This window comes from Ptychodera flava, chromosome 14 (assembly GCF_041260155.1).
Source record: "Ptychodera flava strain L36383 chromosome 14, AS_Pfla_20210202, whole genome shotgun sequence".
NCBI lineage: Eukaryota > Metazoa > Hemichordata > Enteropneusta > Ptychoderidae > Ptychodera > Ptychodera flava.
The window spans coordinates 41356733-41378818 of record NC_091941.1 but is presented as its reverse complement, the minus strand read 5'-3'; the positions used below and the strand labels follow the sequence as shown (position 1 = coordinate 41378818).

The 22086-nt window shown below is 38.1% G+C and overlaps 3 protein-coding genes across 5 annotated transcripts in view; 1 reads left to right on the top strand and 2 right to left on the bottom strand.

Annotated features, from left to right (window-relative positions):
• Positions 1-6942, top strand: part of LOC139150527 (uncharacterized) — a 53316-nt gene extending 46374 nt beyond the window's left edge. For all 3 annotated transcript variants that reach the window (XM_070722950.1, XM_070722952.1, XM_070722951.1), the window contains 3 exons: positions 321-597; positions 2394-2451; positions 2772-6942. The gene's annotated coding sequence lies outside the window, so the exon portion shown is untranslated. The remainder of the gene's footprint in view (positions 1-320; positions 598-2393; positions 2452-2771) is intronic.
• A 4921-nt stretch (positions 6943-11863) lies between these two features.
• On the bottom strand, positions 11864-12373 carry LOC139148864 (uncharacterized). The gene has a single exon (XM_070720293.1). The coding sequence runs from the start codon at positions 12371-12373 to the stop codon at positions 11864-11866; it is 510 nt and encodes a 169-aa protein (XP_070576394.1).
• Positions 12374-13978: 1605 nt separating this feature from the next.
• LOC139148863 (uncharacterized) lies at positions 13979-17859 on the bottom strand. The gene is made up of 2 exons (XM_070720292.1): positions 16525-17859; positions 13979-16132 (listed from the first exon to the last, which is right to left on the bottom strand). The coding sequence occupies exons 1-2, from the start codon at positions 17857-17859 to the stop codon at positions 13979-13981; spliced, it is 3489 nt and encodes a 1162-aa protein (XP_070576393.1).
• Between the last annotated feature and the right edge of the window lie 4227 nt (positions 17860-22086).

Genomic DNA, 22086 nt, shown 5'->3' with positions numbered 1-22086 from the left:
TTCGAGAGGCATCTAGGTGTTCAGCATCATTACTGTTGGGATAATTGTGAAACAATCCTTGACACTAAGTTGAAAGTTACTCACTGTACTGAAGTATTATTGACCTTCTTGACAACCTTGAACACCAGAAATTTCCAACGCCAAAGTGAATAACCATTCAGATTGAAATAAATGCAAACAAAAATTGGGACAGAATGGTACCATGTACCAGTGTGTGTTCACATTATCTTTGGTTTATACAGTATCATTAACAATAGTAGTCAAGATATTTACTGGGATATATTTTATTCCATGAATCATTTCTTGTTATCATGTGACAGGTAGCAGCAGAAGAGGACAGAGAGAAAAAGACATACGACTTGTCAACAAGAGATTTGCCAGAGTGGAATCACATGTTGTGACTTTAGCCAGAAGTGTTGCTCACCTTTCGTCAGAACTGCGATCTCAAAATTCACTCCTTCAAGAAATAGAATCCCTCAAACATGAAATTTATCACTTGAAAGAACTCCAAATGTCCAGAGATTTTTCACTGGCAAGGGATGCCAAACCAATCACTCCATCTGCTGCAAATTCACATAAAATAAAGAAACTAACAAAGTAAGTTACAAACACATCAACCTGCAGACAGCACAAAGACTGTCAATAATGATATCCATCATCAAATGGTGTTCATCACTGCTTTATTCTGAGTCAAGCCATAGATGGTAGACTTTAATATGAATGATCAGATTCATACATATACCAGTATACTGATACTTGCGTTATTTCACTGTTTGCCTCTAGTTTTGGAATTTTGAACTATCATTTGATATATAAAATTAGCAAGATGTATATCAAATGAAGTCTTAGGAAGTTTACCATTTTGTAGTGTACTTCTGTACATTATAATGTATCCTTGTTTTTGCCTGTGTATTTTAATATACGGCAAGAAGTGTCATTCAACTACCAGTGATCAAGTTCAACTTGCAGTTTACTACCCCCAAAATATCCATACATTTTGCCATTATCACAATTTCTGATATTCAAAGCTATAAAATAAGTATGCCAGAATCAACCAATGCCAGAATCAATGTCTTTCCAACATGACATGAGGCCAACACCTTCACAAGACTTCCATATGAATGGGAGTTAATAGCTGTTTTATTCAGAAATGCAAGAGCCACTTTATTTCTCAGACAGCATACCAGAATGTATGAGTGTGCATTTTCCATTAATCTTATTGGTCAGGCAGCTATTTGGTGGAGACCATTCTTCTCCAGAACTGCTTGTAGAATCAGGTTTGCCAGATAGTCCAATTTTTGGTTGAAGAACCAAACTAATTTTGCATATAACTAGGCAAATTAACTCCTTTGGTATTGTAATCATACAGTGACTATGAAGCCCCTTTGCTGAGTATTTGGACACTAGACATATAGGTTTTATGATCTAGAGTACTGTAGTTGTTGGGATATGACTGCTCTTACCTTAAACTGGTTCAACTTTTGCATTAAGGTTTCACGTATCAATGAAAACATTGGACATCAAGGTGTAACAGTAACTGAAGAAAATGTACTATAAAAGTAACTCATCAAAAATGACAGGACATTGCCACAGCAAATGTTTCATACCTTTAACAGCTTTGGAGTAAACATATTACAGTGTGAATACCGTTATTACAGTGTGGATACTGTAAATAGACTATTTTGTACCTTGAAAATGGTGCATTTTCTTTCTAACGTCATTTACTTCTAATGTCTATGTGTAAAATGACATCATTCAGTATCGCATAGTAAGCAATGAAAAGTTACTAAGTTTTTACAACTGATAATTGCTGTATTCTTTAAGTTCTTTCTCCAACCAGTTTAAATGCAATATTTGTCTCCTGTGTTTCTCACTGTACCCCAATACTACATATTCTCTTTGCTTTTGCATTTGACTTGGATCTGCTTCACTGTATCAGCTATTCCTACTTTTAGGGCAACTTGTGACTGCGACTTTTGAACGTCACAAACTCAGAGAGGGCAAACTTCTTTTTTAGAGAATTTTCATAGATGCCAATATAGATTGCACTAGCTATCATAGTGTGTTTGCATGTTCATCGACACCAATTTAGATTGCACTGGCTATCATAGTGTGTCTGCAAGGATGAATTGGTATTACTCAATCCACACATGGTCCCTCTGTGATAGAGGGACTGTGATCCACATCAGCAGTATGCCATGACACATTGATGTGGTCAGGTCTCAAATTAAACAGAGCATATTCAGCTCGTCCGGTTAAAACGTCTTGATAATGATCCAGTATAGACTTTGTAATTGACAGTGACTTATCTTCCACATCATGATATTAAGACATCAAGTTTACTTTAAATTTTTGTTTTGCTGATGGTAGTTTTATTTGTGTTTGTGTTTCAGATTTTTTGGAGTAGAGCCACCTCTTCTTGCCATATTCCTTAAACAGCTGGGCTATGAAGTGAGTTTTGTATCTTCTCAACCTATGGTTCACACAAGCCTGAAGAAATTTCTTCTAACCTAGCACAGAAACAGTACACAATGGCATACATATGCATATCAATATCACAACCTGATCCAATATGTAGTCAATATTAAAAGTCATTTTATTTTAATATTTTCTGTGTTTAGAGCTATGAAAGATACAATAGACTATATAACCTCCAGGTGTGTATACAGTACCTTTTATGTCAACGTGATTTATATTTTGTACTCAACAGAAGAAAATATGAAGATTTAAATATTAATTTCTTGAAACTTTTTCCTTGATTGCCTTGACAGAAATATGTGCCTAACTTTGAGAAGGAAAAAATAGGAATGATTGAACTGCCATTTTTAAGTGAACAACGGTTGGAAAGACTGGGAATCCCCACAGGACCAAGACTTCGTATCATGCATGAGGCTCAACTTATGATGTAATGATACAGCTGAAGTGTTGTTACAACCACATACCCATTTTAATTACCATTTTTTGCAAAATTATGTATTTATAGAATTGGGATCTGTAAGGATTGTTCAGTATTGATCTGTTTATCTGTCTGACTCTATGGATGTATGTATGTATGTATGTATGTATGTATGTACATGTGCATGAATACATGTTTCTCTATCCAAAGAAAACATTGAGAATTTTGCATGCATCACATTTGTATTTGGTGTGTAGGTATATAATGGGTTTAAGATTGGATTTCATTCAATCAATCGTAAAAGTTGGAAAATATGAGACTGTCAAAACTGAGAAAAATTAGGAACTGCAAGTGACATTAATTTGACATCAGGTTTCAGTCGTTGCAGTTATTGAAAGTATCATCTCTTGTCTTCATTCAGCAGATGATATTCTGTTTGCATGAGTTTATTTATTGGCAAGGTATCTCTAGGATGGCTGATCAGATTGTATTCACATCTTGTAGTCAGGTTCATATTGATTAACATTCATTGGTACTGACTTACTCTCATTGCATGTTCCTTGCATTATTTAGCCCCAGGTGTGTCATGTGCATAATTAATTATTTCAGTAAATTTTACAATATCAAATGCATACTGCCTATGATTTTAGTTTTGATTTGCACGTTTCTTTGATAGAGCTGTAGTATTTAGCAACAATAATAAGCACCATATTGTGACACTTGAAAAAAATATTGATCATGAACAGACATCATGCTGTTCAGAATATTTGTCTCTAATTGACATATGTATTGAACTCTTTCTATTTTGCAAATGTTTAACTTACTCCAAAGAATATCATGTAAGGTGACACACTCAATTTTCAGTACCATCTGTAAAAGTACAGGTCAATAAAGTTGACATTTTTGTCAACCTTTGCAATTAGCTCATAGATACCTCATAGATACTGGTCTAGAGGGCCATGTATTGTATCATACAAATTCATACAAGGATCTTAAAGGTTTAAAGGGATATATTTTTTGACATGGTACACATCATTCTCAGTGTATCAATCTATTTTACACCTTGCAAACCTTTTTTTATTGAAATTCTGATTGGTAGAAAAAACCTGCTTTGTGGTTAATCTTGTCAGGAGTATACCTCTTTCAGAAGTCAAAACTAATCATAAACTCTTATTATAAACTTGCAAGGCCACAGCTCAGTGTAAGATGGCATATCCTCTTAATGATTTCAAAATATGTGAATATCTATTCACATCAGGGTCAATTATTAAGCTCAGTTCACAGTTGTCAATTGTGTTTAATATTGCCTGCAAGTAGGTGGATTTTTTATAGATGAAAATTGCCATCAATTTTCAACATCACTGGGCTTCTTTTCTCTTCTCAAACACTGCTAGCCAACCTGATTTCATGTTTGGGTGGAGCCCCATTAAATGATCTAATTCACCTTTGCTCAGTTTTTATAAAATTACACCTTTTTGGTCAATTTGATTATTTTTGGCCAGAATACCTGACAATAAATTGATAATTAAATATCTATCAAATTTAGCTTGTATTTTTATAGTGATGACCACTTTAATATTTGTATGATGTGCTTTTACTTCATTTTCGGTCAAAAAATTACCTCAGAAAGTGTCCATTTTTTAGTTGTCAGTGAATGACTTCATTCAAATTGGTTCTGAATATGATGAAATTTACTTCCACTCTTGATGACTCTAGGTACGTGAGTGTTATTTATCTCATTCATTTAGGTAGAAATGTTCAAATCCTTATGACAGTTGTACTTTTATATTTACAATTGCCCGTATTTGACATGACTCGTTTCAAGATTTTGTGAAATTTGCGTATTTATATTTTTGAGGATTTTTCTCCTTCTCAATCAAAATATAAATTTGTTGAAACTTTGATTCCTTACAAATTTGACCTTATATTTGAGTTATAACATTTTATTTATTATTTCCAGTATAAGTTTTCTTCAGTCAAATCACGACTAAATAAGCAACATATATATTTTTGATGGTACATTTTTCATGAAAAATCCTCAAAAACAGTGATTGCAATATTAGATTCGCAGATCCCTGTGAAATGTTCTCAGATCCTGAGAAGTGTGAAAAAAAAATTTTCAGATTTTCTCAATTAACAAAACAAAACTTGCCAAGATTATAACTGTCATCAATTTTCAGTAAAGTCATCTCAAAAGTAGCTTGTCTTATTGTTTTGAAATTTGTGTTTAATATTGCCCTCAATAAGTTTCTTTGCTATGTTGTAAAACTGTGACAATTAACCATTACAAATTTTTCAGATGCACTACATGTTTTTTTGTAGAAAAATACCATAAAACTTCTGTTACCTGCTTTGAACTTTACTTTGTAGTTTTTAGCTACTATAGACTATAGTCTATAGAAGCTATTGGGATGGGTAATCGTCCAGCGTCCGTTGTCAGTCTGTATGTATGTATGTATGTATGTATGTATGTATGTATGTCCGTTTGTGAGGCGTCCGTCCACTCAAATATCTTGAGAACTGCAGTACTTACTGGTTTGATATTTGTTGTGTAGATGAAAAATATGATTTTCAGAAACTGTTTTTGTTAATTTTTTGATATTGTTGAAAAGATGCAAATTAACGCCAAAAAGGCGTGTTTGGTAAAAAATCTTCTTTTTCATAACCGCTGGTCAGACAGCTTTGTTATTTGGTATACAGGTCCCTAGGGATAACCCAACTTAGATTTGTTAAAATTGTGATGAAATATGCAAATGTGTATTTTTAAGGAATTTTTTTGTCATTTTTGGTCAAAATTTGACTTACATTGTATGTAATTCTTGTACTGTATAAACCCTATCAATTCACCCAGAAAAAAAATAATTTGATTTTAAATAATTGCATTAATTAGGAAATCAACAAAGCCAAAATAATTTTAGTGTAGAATTATTAGAAAGTTCAACTTTTTTGACAGTTCATAGTGAAATGCTTACCATCTTGGAGGATTAAAACATGCAAAGGCAACTTTCCTGAATCCCAACTTTGACATATTCTGAACCATCATTTATTGTGCCCTGTATGTTATCTAAAGGAAATTGTTCATAATAGTTTGTCATGATAGGGTGGTCAAATACATAGAGAAAAAGAGAGTTCTAATTTCCATTTATGGTTGACTTGGTAAGGATAAAATAAAATAACTTTTTGAGGAAAAAAATAGAGTGGTCAATTAAAAGAGTGGTCAAAGTGATAGGGTTTTTATGGTAAAGCTGGGCTGTAAGATTCCTCATGTGCTATTTATAGTAATTACGCAATTTGTGCAAACAATGCAATGAAAGTGTTACATGATTCCTTATAATGCTTTTGATGACCTTGAACTTCTTAAGTTTCAAACATTTGTCTCTTGTGTGTGCTTTCTCTGATTACCTACAGGCTCAACTTATTCAACAGAACTTACTTTCAATGTTAATTTGAAAGTTAAAATGTGCTTGGTTAATAGGATGAAATACTGATAAAGATAACCAGCTGAAGATTCTTTATAACCTGATAGATATGCTGTTTTTTTATGACGTAAATCTTGATAAGCAAGTCTTGTTTACTTTAATTAGAATGTAACTAACTCTCGTTTATTAGCTACTATAGACTAATATAGTCTATAGAAGCTATTGGGATGGGTATCCCTCTGCCGTCAGTTTGTCTGTATGTATGTATGTACATTTGTGAGGCGTCCGTCCACTCAGATATCTTGAGAACCGCAGTACTTACTGATTTGATATTTGTTGTGTAGATAAAATATATGATTTTGAGAAACTTTTTTTATTAATTTTTTGATATTGTTGAAAATATGCAAATTTGCGCAAAAAAAGGCGTTTTTGGTAAAAATCTTCTTCTTCATAACCACTGGTCAGACAGCTTTGTTATTTGGTATACAGGTCCCTAGGGATAACCCAACTTAGATTTGTTGAAATTGTGATGAAATATGCAAATCTGTATTTTTAAGGAATTTTTTTTCCATTTTTGGTCAGGCCATCCTGACATGAGCTATCAAAGATATCCACCTTCTTCATCAATACATGTGTCACAAAAGGTTATTCTCTACATAACACAGCAGAGATCTGTCAACTGTTAGGTCGCTTGTTTTTTAGCTCACATTTGATTATACCAATGTGAGTTTATCGTATAAGTTGAAGTCGATGGCGTCTGTATGTATGTGTGTATGTATGTATGTATGTATGTATGTATGTATGTATGTACGTACAGTATGATGTCAACATCAAAAACACGCAAACCGCTGCACATTTCAGCTTGGTATTTGGTGTGTGGATGCATCCTGGGCTATAGATGGGATTTTGTTCAAATGAAGTCTGCATTCCCAAAATTATGCAAATGAGCTTACAAAATGTGAAAATGGTCAAGAATTAATATTTCGAGAACCACTGTTTTGATTGCTTTGAAAATTTGTGTGCAGGTACCTTAGGTGAACCTTATACAGTTTTATGAATATTGTGAAGATATCCTTAATTTTGTATTTTTACTGAATTTTTTGGTGATTTGTCTCATTTTCGGTAAAAATTCTTCTCTGAAACCGCCAGCCCAATTGCTCTCAAATTTGGGTTGGATCTTTGCGAGGATGTTACGCTTCTAATATGTTGAAATGATGACAAAATTGGGAAAATTACTATTTTGGAGCAATTTTGTCATTTTTGGTCAAAAAATCTTAAACAGTATTTTCTTTTTAAAACCCCTGGACAGACACTGCTTTTGTATTTGGTACACAGACGTACAGAGATGACAATAGTTAGATATGTGGAAATTGTCCTGAAATATACAAATTTGTATTTTTAAGACAATATTGTCATTATTGGTCAAGAAGACTTGTTCTCAAAATTACTTGTTTGATAGCTTTGTAATTAGGTATAAAGTCCCGAGGGATGTTATTAGATACATTTTCAGCTCAAAGTGTTGGGAAACCCCCAATTTTTATATTTTAGGTAATTTTCTCAGTTTGTGACCTTAAATGACCTACAGCAACCCAGGATATGTTGTGAGACAGTTTTGAAGGCTGTGAACATAATTTTGTCATATTTGGTATCAATTTGTAGGAAAATTTGATCCAGAAAACAAAGCTTAGGTGAATTTTTTCATTGCGGACCAATTTTTGCAATTTTTCTATGTAAGACATACAAGAACTGATGAGAAATTTGGATCTGGGATAATTCCAGATGTTGTAATCACCACCCACAGTGGAAGTGGAAGTCATTTCACCATCTGTAACTAACTTAAGTGCTGTTTACATTAGAATGATAACACTCATGGCATTAATTAAAAAATCCCCAAGGTTGTAAATGTATTTCCTGTCATCTCGCGTTATTAATACCAAGGGATGGAACATTTGATATTCAGGAGGGGGTAGGGTTTAGAAGATTGATTAGGTAGCATTAGTTTTTTACCAGATCCCTTGTACATTTTTTTACCCACTCCCACCTTTTCTTCTTATCAAACCTTCTCTGTCTATTTTTTGTTGTTGACATTTGCTCATGTATTTAGGATCTGCTTGTCCCATTGCTATAGAAGCTGATATGCATGTTCCTAAAGATGACCTCCAGTACCTAATTTGGAGACCTTATTTGCTTTTGTCATTCTTGTTTTTCCTGGTTTAAATATTTCTCCAATGGACCAATTCAAACCGAATGTGAGCACACTGTCCTTGACAGTATTTTTCAAAACTGCTGGTCAGACAGCTTTAATATTTGGTTTACAGGTCCCTAGGATGACCTTAGTGAGATAATTTCATACAGTCATGTATCCATGTCTATAGTAGCTTCAGGGACTTTGGCCCTATGTTTTATGGATATTCTCATCTAGTTGTGTTCAACTTGTGACAAAATACACACATAAGTTTGACTTTGCTGTAATGGCCAAGTTTATGTCAGAGCTCTTACTATGTTGAAATTGGACAGTATTCTTTTCTATAAAATGATGTCATATCCGGTCATGTGTGTAATCAAATTTCCAGCTGCTGATGGGCAACGTGCACATACAGTGTGCACTTGACAACGTTGCTTTGCCCATCACTTGGTAACGACAAGGTCATGGGTCATATGTGTGGATCATGTCATTGATATTGAAGAATTGGTGAAAATTTGCTTGAGGTATACCAGTTTTTCGTCTTACACAATTTAGTTGTCTATAGTCACACTGATACACAATTTAGTTGTCTATAGTCATACTGATACACAATTTAGTTGTCTATAGTCATACTGATACACAATTTAGTTGTCTATAGTCATACTTACATACAGTGCATTGGTTATGACCAGATTGGAATAGAGTGTCATGAAACTACTTGTCATGTGAACAATTCCCATGCTACTGTATGGCACATTTATAGTTACTTTGAACAGTATTTTTTTATTTTATTTTATTTTTTTGAATAATTACATTGTGTAGGACTCAGTTCACAACATTTATAATTTTTAATACTATGTTGGTTCATGTTTTTAGTGAACTAACTGCATAGTTGCATTACATCATAACAAGATATCACCAAACTTCTTTTAAAATCAGAATACATTGACCTTGGTTGCAAATTGGCCCAACACTTACATGTGGCTACCAGTTTCAGAATTCAGAAACTTTCGTCTAGCATTGTGCTTCAATTTTTCCTTGAAACTATAAAACTGCACATTTGACAGTGGAAGACTCAATGCAAGAAAAATAATGTCACTGCTCCAGGTGACTTATTCAGGCACAGTATGTCTTGTATGTGTGACTGGTATTCATAGACAGGGCCATGTGTTGTAAATTGGCAAAAAGAATAAAGTAATTCTCATGTCATCTTATACTTATTACTATTACCTGAAGGCTTAATTTAGTGATTGACTGGAAGGGTACAAAAATGACATAACACTGATGTTTATCAGTTTTAAATACTGAAGACTTCACTGTTAAAGCCATATCCATTTTTGTTTCATATTTACTCCAAGGTTCAGAAATGGAGAGGTTTCTCCGTTTTAACTGCTTTTCAGTGTTATCACTGGGTGAAAGAACTGTCCAAAGAACCAAACAGTAACTAAGAAAAAAAATTTTCTCAATTCATTATTAACTATTGTAAGACTTCCACAGGTAGCAGAAGATATTATTTTGTTGAAATCTCTAATCAATATGTCTTTGCGTATGAACTCATGAAAAAAGAACATTTCAACAAATTTCAGTTTTACATTTTTTGTTTTCAGTTTTCTTTTAGGTATTACTGCACATAATATTTCAGCTGTGTTGTTTTACTCTCAGCTTTGTTTTAGAATATTTAGTGATTGCACGTTTCATAGAGATAAATTGTTTTAAATTTTTGTAATAAGTAAGTTATTTAAAATGTTTAGTTCATATTTTGATCTTTGTATATTATTTTCCAACAACAGAATGCTTTATTAAATATTATTGATTAAACCCAAGCAAATGATGTCTGTTTTATATGAATGCAAATGTAAATTTAGGTCGATGAGCATGCTAGACATTTTGTGTAAAGGAAACTGTTTAGGAAATTGAGCATGAAATGTAATAAATGAATTGTCTGCCATTAAGACAGACATAGAAAGAGCAGCTGGTAAATGTAACGAACTGACATTGTAAATAATTATATTACGGTGCCCTGTCTGTCACACAGTAGTGGTTTGTTTAGATGCCTGTGAATATGAAAAATATTATGAACAACTCATAGTATTGTAAAAATCGTAACTTTACTGCTACAACGTAAATTATGATTTGTACAAGATGATAATCAATCACACTGTGTGTCATATAGTTACAATTGCACAATGTACTATTCAATGAACACTCTGTTCAACATGCAATAATCTGTGAAAATGTGTTTGAATGAATTCGATCCTCTCTGCCTTGTTGTCTTGAAATTTAATATGAATTTATGATATTCCATGGTGAAAATTAGTCAAAAGGCATGTGCAAACAATAAAATCAAAGCATTACTTTCGTGAATTGATCGCAACATCAGGTAGTATGAGTGTTATGTTTGTTTTTTAATTGAGTCACTATCTTGAGCTGTTACTTTCAAGATTTGTTTAGTTCTTTTGAGTTCTTTTTGCAATAAAGATTCGGAGTGCAAGTATATGTAGGCATAAATAATGTATATCAAGTATGTATAGCAGTAATAATTAGTATTCGCAGAGTATGGTATTGAAAGCTGGTTTATGACGTCATTATTTTTGGCCATAAGCCATACGTAGCTGAGGTGGAGTTTCAAAATTCGAGAAACATGCAATATTCATGTAATCAAATCCGTGATTATATACTCACTGCATAAATACGTTCATGTCCTCAACTTATCGAGGATGATATATGCTGTACGTGTACGGGATGGGGATGTGAGCAAGGTTCTGAGTCAGTATAAATAACTGGATCGACACTCGAATCAGCGTTCAACCGCTTTATTGACTAGAACTCAACAACACTAAAACTACTACTGAACAGTAACATCTAGCACGTGAGAAAAGTATCCATTTTTGGCGGGATACCGCAACATCACAAACTCGACGTGATTGGCTAATGAATACTGAAAGCTGATTGGCTATCATAGTTCAATCTGAATCCGCACAACAAGTCCACGAAAATAAACTTTCATCTCCGATATTTCTCCCGGGCCGCGGAATTTTTGAGAAATAGCTCAATCAATATATCGAATGAAACATGAACATTGCTTTATCTAAACACCAACTGAAATGCTGAAATGTGTCTTTACTCAGTTCTTGTAATGCACATTAATGAGAGCAAGAGTTAACTTCTAATGGGTAAAGTTTGTTCACGGGTCTACTTGTATGTCCCATGGCTGTCTTAATTTCCGCTGATCTTACAAGGTTGTCGCGTCCGTAGTTGAGTCTTTCAACTTTAGCCAAACTCCAATTTAGGCGTCGCTTCACGTCGTCCTGAACAAGTACTATGTCTCCAACCTTGATGGCATTTACAGTTTTTCCGGACAAGTTATGGCTCTCGCGTAGAGCTGGTAAATACTCCGACACCCATCGACGCCAGAATCGCGTTGTGAAGTGTAGTTAGCAGGGTATAGAGTTTGTTTAACTCATCGTGGTTGCCATATGTAGGGTCAGTGAGTTCGTCATCATCAACAGATAGATATGGCAACGTAGTCAAGGGACGACCATGCAGTAGATGAGCTGGAGTTAACGGTATATTGTCTCTAACGTCGGCAGAGACGTAAGTTATCGGCCGGTCGTTCAGCATTGCCTCGACTTCAGTTAGCAGGGTGTTCAGCTCATCGTAGGTTACATACGCACGTCCCAGAGTTTTCTTTATGGCGTTCTTCGTCAGCCCAATCAATCGCTCCCAAAACCCCCCAAACCATGGGGCTCGTTTGGGTATGAATTTCCATTCAACTCGTTTATTCACCAAGTAGTCCTTCACTTCAGGCGCGTCGAATAATCGGTTCAATTCGTCCGATGTTGATATGAAGTTAGTCGCGTTGTCCGAGATCATTTTACTAGGAAGTGAACGTCTCGCTGCGAAGCGACGGAAAGCTTGCAGGAAACCTCTCGTCGATAAGTCAGTGACTAGCTCTAAATGAACCGCGCGTGTTACTGCACAGGTGAATAGACACGCGTACACCTTTGTGTCACGTACATTTTTCGTAGATTTGATGTACAACGCTCCAGTAAAGTCTACTCCTGTCACAGTAAACGGTGGTGTAATGTTTACACGATCTGTTTGTAGAGGTGCCTGTACTGGATATGTGTACGAAGTTCCGCTTATCTTACGGCAGGTGACGCACTTTCTCAGGAGAGTTCTCGCAGTATGTCGTAGTTTCGGGATCCAGAATCGCTGCTGTAAGTTTGTTACAGTTGACTGTACTCCAGCTTGCTGCAGTACAGTAGCTCAAGGTTTTGCCTGGGTATTTGGGTCGGACGGCAAAACCAGGTTTTGCCGTCCGACCCAAATACCCAGGCAAAACCTCGAGCTACTGTACTGCAGCAATACTCCAGCGTGAAGAAGTCGTGAATGTGCGTCGAGAATTAAGTGATCGGTAAATCGATGATTATTCGGCAACAAAATCGGGAATTTCACATCGTAGCCGATAGGCGCGTTCTGTAATCTTCCATCGCATCTCAATATTCCGCTTTCGTCGGCGAAAAGTTTCAGCTGTTTCTGCGTTGTAGCAAACTGTCCTTTCTGTTGCACTGAACGTCTGCCGTAAGTCTCTTGTTGGATGTGTTTGATCCAAACGAGTTCCGCGTGTTGTATTTCATCTGCAGTGATGGGTCCGCGTTTCCGAACAGCTGATTTCTTCAAATTCGATACGAATCTTATGACCAAGGCAGACATGCGAAGGAGTTTTGGCAGGTTGCTGTATCTGTTCGCGTCCACAATGAATTGTATACCAGTCGCTGGCATTTCGCGTCCCGGTGCCGTGCCGATTTTATCCCTTGCCGATTTCATCCCCGCACATGCGCAAACTATCCAACATGGTTTCTATTCATAAAACGGCCCCGGACAAGTAGCCCCGAATCTAAAGCCACTTTCTTCAATCATATGTCAGCCCTTTCGACTTTTTTTGAGAAGCATTCTTATCATAGCCTGTCAAATCGTATACTTGTACCGAAATTCCTGCAGATGAAACAGTATTGGTCGATAATGGGGCGCACAATGGCAAGATCGCGTACGCATCCCAGATTGTACGAAAGAAATTTTAGCGTGAACTTCGATTTTGAGTCCGAGGGTAGAAATCGGCAACTGCAGAACCGAAATCGGCAGCTGTAGCAGTTCTATGTTCCAAGTAAATAACATCGATTGATGCACTTCCCCAAATTTATAATACATTTTCAACTAATTTAGACACATAAAATTGACCACCGGATAGATCATTACGAAGAAATTTTAGCGTGAAGTTGGATTTTGAGTCGAGGGTCGAAATCGGCAACTGCAGAACCGAAATCGGCAGCTGTGGCAGTTCTAAGCTTATAATATGTTCCAAGTAAAGTACACCGATTGATGCACTTCCCCAAACTTATAATAAATTTTCACATAATTGAGAACCTCAAAAGTGACCAACGGGTAGATTATACGAGAGAAACTTTAGCGTGAACTTTAATTTTGCGTCGAGGGTCGAAATCGGCAACAGAACCGAAATCGGCAGCTATAGCTGCCGATCTTGTCCCAATGAAGCCCTGTTGGATAGTCAGCGCGCATGCGCGGGGACGAAATCGGCAAGGGATAAAATCGGCACGGCACCGGTTCGTTGACAATTTTGTTATCTCCTGTCTGATCTGAGTTACCAAGGAGATCGTCGTCTCTTGCAGCTGACAGTGAAACGTGGTGTACAGCACTGTCAAACAGTTCGCTGATTGGCCAGTCGCCATGGTGTAACCAAGAGGGTCCATTCCACCAAAGTTTGTTTGTCTCTAGGTTACGCGCAGAAATCCCTCGGGTTAGCAAATCTGCTGGATTTTCCTTTGTAGGACAGTATTTAGCGGTAAAAGAAATTCCTCTGATTTCCTTGACGCGATTGGCAATAAAGACTGGAAGTTTCTTGTCGCTGTTTAACCAGTGTAGAACTATCTCGCTGTCTGACCATAAAATACACTGTTGAATACGTAGTTTATCCGTAAATGCGTTGCACAAGAACTTGATTAGCCTTGAGCCAACCAAGGCAGCCATCAACTCCAACTGAGGTAAAGTTAGTTCTTTGAGAGGCGCAACTCGAGTTTTGGCCATGACGATTGCGGTCTCGTTGCCATGACGAAGGTATGCGACCGCACCATATGCCTTCTTGCTTGCGTCGGCAAACACGTGTAAGTCGTAGTCTTGGCTGTCAGGCTGAATTGGAGAATCGAAGTACTGTCGCTTGAATTTCAGCTCTGTAGTTTTACTCAGATCATGCGCTATATCTGTCCACTGTTTACACATTTCGTTACCAAGGGGTTCATCCCAGGCCCGTCCTTTCTTCCACAATTGCTGTATGAACACCTTTGCCTTGACATGAACTGGAGAGAGGTAGCCAAGCGGGTCGTACAAGCTCGCTGTTGTTCTGACGACTTCGCGTTTCGTGGTGAGACTATCGACCGGTTTGAGATCATTCTTGGCGTACGTTAGTTCATCTGTTTCGGTCAACCAACGAAGTCCAAGTGCGTTTACGGCAGTGTCCGGTTCGAGTTTATGGTCTCTTTCTGCAAGCACGCGAATGTCTTCACAGTTAGACGACCAGCTTCGTAGATTAAATCCGCACGATTCAAACAGGTGGTTTGACTCTTCATAGTATTCGACCGCATCTTCGTTGCTATCGGTTCCGCTGAGGATATTGTCCACATAAATATTGTTCTCGAGGTCGGTCGAAGTTGGAGTGCGTTCGCGAGATTCTAAGTGGGTCTTTACAACCGCGTTGAGGATGAATGGGGAGCTGACGGCGCCAAAGAGTATCACCTTGAAACAATACGTTTTGAACGGACTTTCCGGGTTCATCGGTTCGGATAACCACAAGAACTTTGTAAACTGACGGTCACTTTCATCCAATCGCACGTGTAGAAAGGCCTTTTCGATGTCGCTCGAAAAGGCGATGCGGTTTACCCGAAATCGAAGTAGAATTTGCGTTAGGTCGTTCAGTAGAGGCGGGCCCGTTAGTAGGCAATCGTTCAAGCTCGGAGAATCGGTCGACTGCTTGCAACTACAGTCATAAACAATCCGTATTGGCGTCGTGGCTGAATCTTTCTTGACTGGGTGATGTGGCAGATAGTGGCCGCTGCGACGCTCACTTTCATCATCTGTCGTTTCTTCGATGAAATCCCGCGCCATTTGGTCGGAAATGATTTTGTCATAAGCCTTTAGAATGTCCGGTGTCAGTCTGCGAGCCATAGAACGCGTACGCATCTCCGCGATATTGTAGTTTGTAGGTAGGGCCGGGTGGTCTGGTTTCCATGGTAACCGTGCTACATACTTGCCATTTTCAATGCGTAAGTGAGTGTCTCTGTACAGTTCGAAGTCATCTTTCGTTTTATTGTTTGCGAGTAGTTCGTCTTTGATACCGATTGTCTCGAGATCCCAATAAACTTTGAGTTGAGACTCTTCTTCGCAGGTGTCTGTGAGAATGTGTAGAATCGTGGCTGGGTTTTTGGTCGCCTTTCCTGAGTGAATGGGACCGGAAAGGAGATATCCGAACTTTGAGGACACGGCGGTAGGTCCTGAGCCACGAATCACGCGATCTTCTACAAAATCCCAATAATAGTCCGCACCGATCAACACAGATATCTCGAACGAAGTGGCATCCGAAACAGGTGAGCTAGGGTCAATTCTCGTAGGTAGGGTACATTGATGAGCGATCGTGTGACAAAGTTAGTCATTCTTGTGGTGATCTGAGGAACTATGAGCACACAGAAATGTCTATTTTCTGTCCAGAGAGCGTATTCAGTGTAAGCGTGGTTACATCGATTGATCTTTCGCGAGGTGATTGTCACCGAATGATGTCAGCCGAATTACTTCAGTGCCTTTAATCTTCAAACCGAGTTTTGTAGCGAAAGTTCTCGTGACGAATGAACGCGTAGCACCTTCGTCGAATAACACCGCAGCGTCAACTGTTTGGCGTTTCGTAGAGACTGGAACGACGGCTGTTTTGAGAAGGATTGGTCCGTTTCGCGAGTTACTGGCATTGTAGCTCTCCTCCGTCTTTGCAAATTGAACGTGTGTCTCAGTAGCTGGGGTATTTCCGGTTGCCTTTGGAGTTTTATCAGTGTTATTGTCCGTGTGATCTTGATGAAGAGACGTGTGATGTTTTCTGCGGCATACACGACAACTGATCTTGATTTGCACTCACTGACTCGGTGCTTTCCCAAGCAATTGAAACAAAGTTTATCGCGTTTCACAATATCAAGTCGCTTGGCGCGATCTGAGACGACAATGCAGTCGTTGGGAAAATGAGAGTCCTTACAATAGGCACACGCTCTGGATTTCTTGGGTTTAGCGGGTGAAGCTTTGGCGTGAAATGCGGCAGTCATGGATGGTTTGTCGGAGGAACCACAGTCAAGTTCATCGGTTGAGTATCCAGCCTGTAGTGCGTCGATTTCCTTGTAAATCGCTTTCCGTAGATCGGCTAGATTCCATTCGTTGTTACCGTGTTCCCGTGCGATTTGTTTGCGAGTATTTACTGGAAGTTTTTCCAAGACTATGGGTACAAGTAAATCTCCGTAAGATTCTTCACTTTTCCCAAGAGATTGAAGGCCACGAATGTAGCTCTCAAGGGTGTCGTAGAAATTTCTGAGACTACTGAGTTCTCCTGTGGGAGTAGGCATGTCCCACAACGCTTTCATGTAGGCGCTTATGATTTTGTGTTTCTGGCCATACCGCTCATCCAAAAGTTGAAGTGCATGTCCGTAGTTTGAACTTGTGAGAGATAGACCTTCGATGGTCCGAGCTGCCTCACCTTGAAGCTGAGCGCGTAAGTACTGGAATTTCTGTACGTCTCCCAGATTTTTGTCGTCATTGACAGCAGACTTGAAGGCGTCAAAGAAACTCACCCATTTCAGTATGTCCCCGGAGAAGGTGGGTAGTTGAAGCTTCGGTAGACTAGTGGTTTTCACAGAAGTAGACTGAGTCGTGGGTAAAGCTCCTCCGTTGTTAGATCTGACTGGTGATGAGCTTTCCGAATTTCTGTCGATAAATCTGCATATCTTACGTTTCCTGTCGAACACGTTATGGAGATAGTCGTCAGCCTCCTCGATGACTCCTTCGAGTGCACCCTCGTCAACACTTTCGATTATTTTCAAATCTACTGATGCAAGAATATCGTACTTAGAGTTTATCAACTCACTTAGAGTGATGAGATTGTCGAGGGCAGTAGTCTTGTTGGCTTCAGAGTCGAAAGAGGCGATGAGATTTTCGGCTTTGTTGAAGAGTTTGGTCAGCGAAGCCCGATGGCCTCTTCTCGTTCCCTTCAGTCTTGTGAGTGGTGTCGATACGGGTTGCTCCGGAGCGTCTGCCATCCTGGTCTCGGCACCAAAAAATGTACGGGATGGGGATGTGAGCAAGGTTCTGAGTCAGTATAAATAACTGGATCGACACTCGAATCAGCGTTCAACCGCTTTATTGACTAGAACTCAACAACACTAAAACTACTACTGAACAGTAACATCTAGCACGTGAGAAAAGTATCCATTTTTGGCGGGATACCGCAACATCACAAACTCGACGTGATTGGCTAATGAATACTGAAAGCTGATTGGCTATCATAGTTCAATCTGAATCCGCACAACAAGTCCACGAAAATAAACTTTCATCTCCGATAGTACGACCAACTTGAAATTCTCAATGATTAAGACTTTGAATTGAATTGAATATATCCTAAATAATTCTCAAGTGATATGCTGATCAACTGTTTTTTTTCTCCAAACCATCGGCATATAATTTACACATGACGTTATCTCAATGTCTCTATTGTTGTCCCGAAAACGTACCAATGATGGATGCGCTGTGATTGGTTGCCTAGACCCTACACGTCGCTTACGGCCTCCGTGCCTCCGAGTGGGGTCGGAGGCACGGAGGCCGTAAGCGACGTGTAGGGTCTAGGCAATGTGACTGGCTGATGCCATCCAACTTTGATAAAGGTTGGTATAGTTTTAATATATCAATTTGTTAGCGCCTCAGGAAAATAGAAAGATGTGGTTACATCTGGGAATAATTTATCAATGCGTAATTGGCCATTTATGTAATGACGAGATCAGATGTTTTGCCAATCATGTCAGGTCTGAGTATCGATGAAAGCATGCTGAATTTCGTTTGCTTACTATAAATATTCCGTGTTTTTTCGTTTGGTGTCTTCCGTTGTATGAGTTTATTTCAAAGAATTTCTCCTCGTCAGTTTCAGTTCAAGGACTCTGCTCACCATGGTTCAGTTTGTAGGGTTCGCCATTTTGCTAGAATCTCTCCAGACAAGTATTCATATACAGCTATGCCAAGAAGGGGTAAAGTCGTTTAAACTCTTTCCACTGCATTCATTAACGCCAGCGGCATACACATGGTTTTGCAAACTCTCAACCAGACCGTTTCTGAGAATTCTGACAGTATCTGAGCGGTACAGTGAAAGTGGGGCTACTGGTCTTCTCCGGAAAGCGTATGAAATCCCCGAAGAATTTTACAACATTTACGAGTACTTTAGCCGTTCTTGCAAATGCACCACCAATGGATGTGAGTGTACTGCTTCAACAAATTAAGGGACTGGTCAGTTTCTTCGGCCTGGGGGGGGGGGGCCGGTGGATTATTTTTTGCCGACGTCAGAAAGTGGCTGACCCCCCCTATTCCAAATTTTGAAAACAGGGTGACCCCCCTATTCCAAATTTCAAAAACAGGGTGACCCCCCCCCCCCGGCGCGCCACATAGGTAAAACAAAAGGTGGACATAAATTTTATATATATATATATATATATATATATATATATATATATTATATTTTACATTTTACATATATATTTATATTTTAAATAGTCATTCTATGTTTTAATGAAATTCTTAACATGTCAGTTGTAAGATAGGAATTTCAAAGTGTCAATCTTAAAGTTTGAATACAGTACATTTTGAATGAGCTTTATTTTGAATGAGCTGTGAATGTATTTCACACTTTCTATGCTTAACCAGATGTCCTGAACTGTTGTACAGAAATGGATGTCAATCATTAATATCAAAGAGGAAAAGCAGTGAATCAAAAAGTTTGATGGGTGTTAAGACTTGCCAACCATCCAATTAAATCTTCTGAGGAGCCATAGAGAGCTTTTTTAGCCAAATCTGATGTGTACAGTGTCTGAGAGGACCTTTTCTTGTAACATTGAAACCATAAAAGCACAGCTAATAATGACAAAAACTGCCTTTTTTAATGTTATTTTGTTCATAAAAAAGCATCTTTCTACAAAAAACCTGTGACACAAAGGAAAATAATTGCATCAATGAGAAGGAAAGATATCTTGTCATTTTTCTATCTCTAAAATAAGTCACTGTATCAAATGTATATTGTGAAATATTTGTGCATGTTGCTTTCTCATACTGAATTCTCATAGAGAGAACAGAAAAGTATCAGGAATTTGTCATCCTTTTCATATGAAATGCAGATTTCATAATGTACACTTTCACTTTGCAAACATCAAGATATCTCTGATTTATTAAAGTATGGCGCCCGAAGGGTGCGCCGAAAAATATGAAACATCCTGATATCTTTGATATATGCCTTGTATATTAAAGTCATGCACCTGATGGACATGCTGAAAAATGTCTGATATACTAAAGTAATGAGCTTGAAGAGCACGCTGAAAAATATTGAACATACAGATATCTCTGATGTATGTATGCTTGATATGTTAAAGTTGGGCGTGCTGAAAAATATGACTGATTATTAAAGTTACGCGCCCGAAGGGCATGCCGAAAAATACAACTGAATGATGCAATTTGTGGCTGACACTAGCATTTTAGGCAATGATGAGCCTGTGTCAAAATTCAAAAACACACTGACCCCCCCCCCCATTGGGTATTTCAAAAACATGGTGACCCCCCCCCCTATCACCAAAGTCAAAAACAGGGTGACCCCCCCCCCCCATGAATCCACCGGCCCCCCCCCCAGGCTGAAGAAACTGACCAGTCCCTAACTCTGAGGGCAAGGCGAGTTTCACGAATAAAGTTGTCAATTGCCATTACAAGGCACAGTGCAACATACTGTAATTGAATTATGAGCAAACATAAGCTTAAATTGTACAAGAAGTTGTTTGGAGATATAATCTTGCTCCTAAACTCAAATGTTAAGTGTCCTTTTAAATTATTGTCAAACTAGGAAATTAATCATATCGAACAACTAAATAGAATGAAATTCACAAAGTCTCTTGTTGGGTCTTTAGTAAAGGCGTTTCATATCCTTGAAATTCTACAAGGAAATAGTCTGCAAACATTCCATATTTTTAAAGTAAACGAAAAGAAAAACTCAGAATGTATCCCATTTCCTATTATATCCTGTTTTAAAATAACATAGTGTCGACGTGTAGGTCGGGTAACTTGAAAATAAGTTCACGACACGTTGTCTCCGTAGATATCCGGGTTGAAGTTTCAAGTGGATGACAAACTGCGTGAATGATCCGACAGTTTCGAAACTATCGCTCTTGTTGAGGATCGAAGCGAGAGTCTTGACACGGAATTGGTTGATCATTTAGATTCAAAACCATTAGTTTGGTGCCATATGATTGAAAATAGCTGGAACTGTGCGAATGACATGCTTGTGGGTCGCTTCTAATAAACACGTTTATTTGCAGAAAAAAGCTTTTCAAAATGTACTTAAACGACATTTCACCGTTGCTTGTGCAGTTTATCGTTATTACCAATATCTCCTAAGGCCAAAAATACCCCTGGCTTTCTACAGCCAGTGCTTTTGACAAACTTTATAATAAAGTTTGCGAATCCATATTTTAATAGTCCTTCGAGAAGACAGCGACGCAAAGTGGATGTATACATCAGATATGTGATCAGCAGGATAGGTGGACGGACACTGAGTCGGATAGGTGATCAGATCAGTCTGACGTCACTGCTCTTTAATGTGCTCAGGTCGTCGGGCGTACATATATAGGGAATAGCCCTAAGGCCGGGTGGCTCATGTTGTTGGCCACTAAACTGCTCGTCCAGACAAGTGGACGCAAACATTTTGGTACTACTAAACCCAGTAATAATTTTGACGTATTTTTGCGGCAGCTCTAGGCCACCATACAGCTGGGTTTTATCTCGAATTTCATTTCCACGTCTAGACCCTAACAAATTGTGGTTTCCCTCTTCCAGCTAGTCAAACCATGAGTGTGTACAAAAGTTGAAATATACTTGATTAAAATCTGATCGCAGAGATAGCGATGTCTTCACCTCTGCCTGACCTCTTGCTGTTCTTTTTACCTGATAATCGCCACACTATAGGGGTCTGTTTCCAGATCTCTCCAATGAATTTATTTTAATCTCTTCGGGTCTGGCTGGTGGCGGAAAAGAAACTGTGATACTCTACGTTTTTCCAAACCTATGTGAGCTGCAGAGCCGTACAATCCTTTCATTGTATGATCTCAAAATAGTCTAACAAATTGTGGTTTCTCTCTTCCAGCTAGTCAAACCATGAGTGTGTACAAAAGTTGCAATATACTTGAATATATTTATCCTTATGTTTGTAATATGTTTATTAATTTAATATATTTTGTTATTTCGAC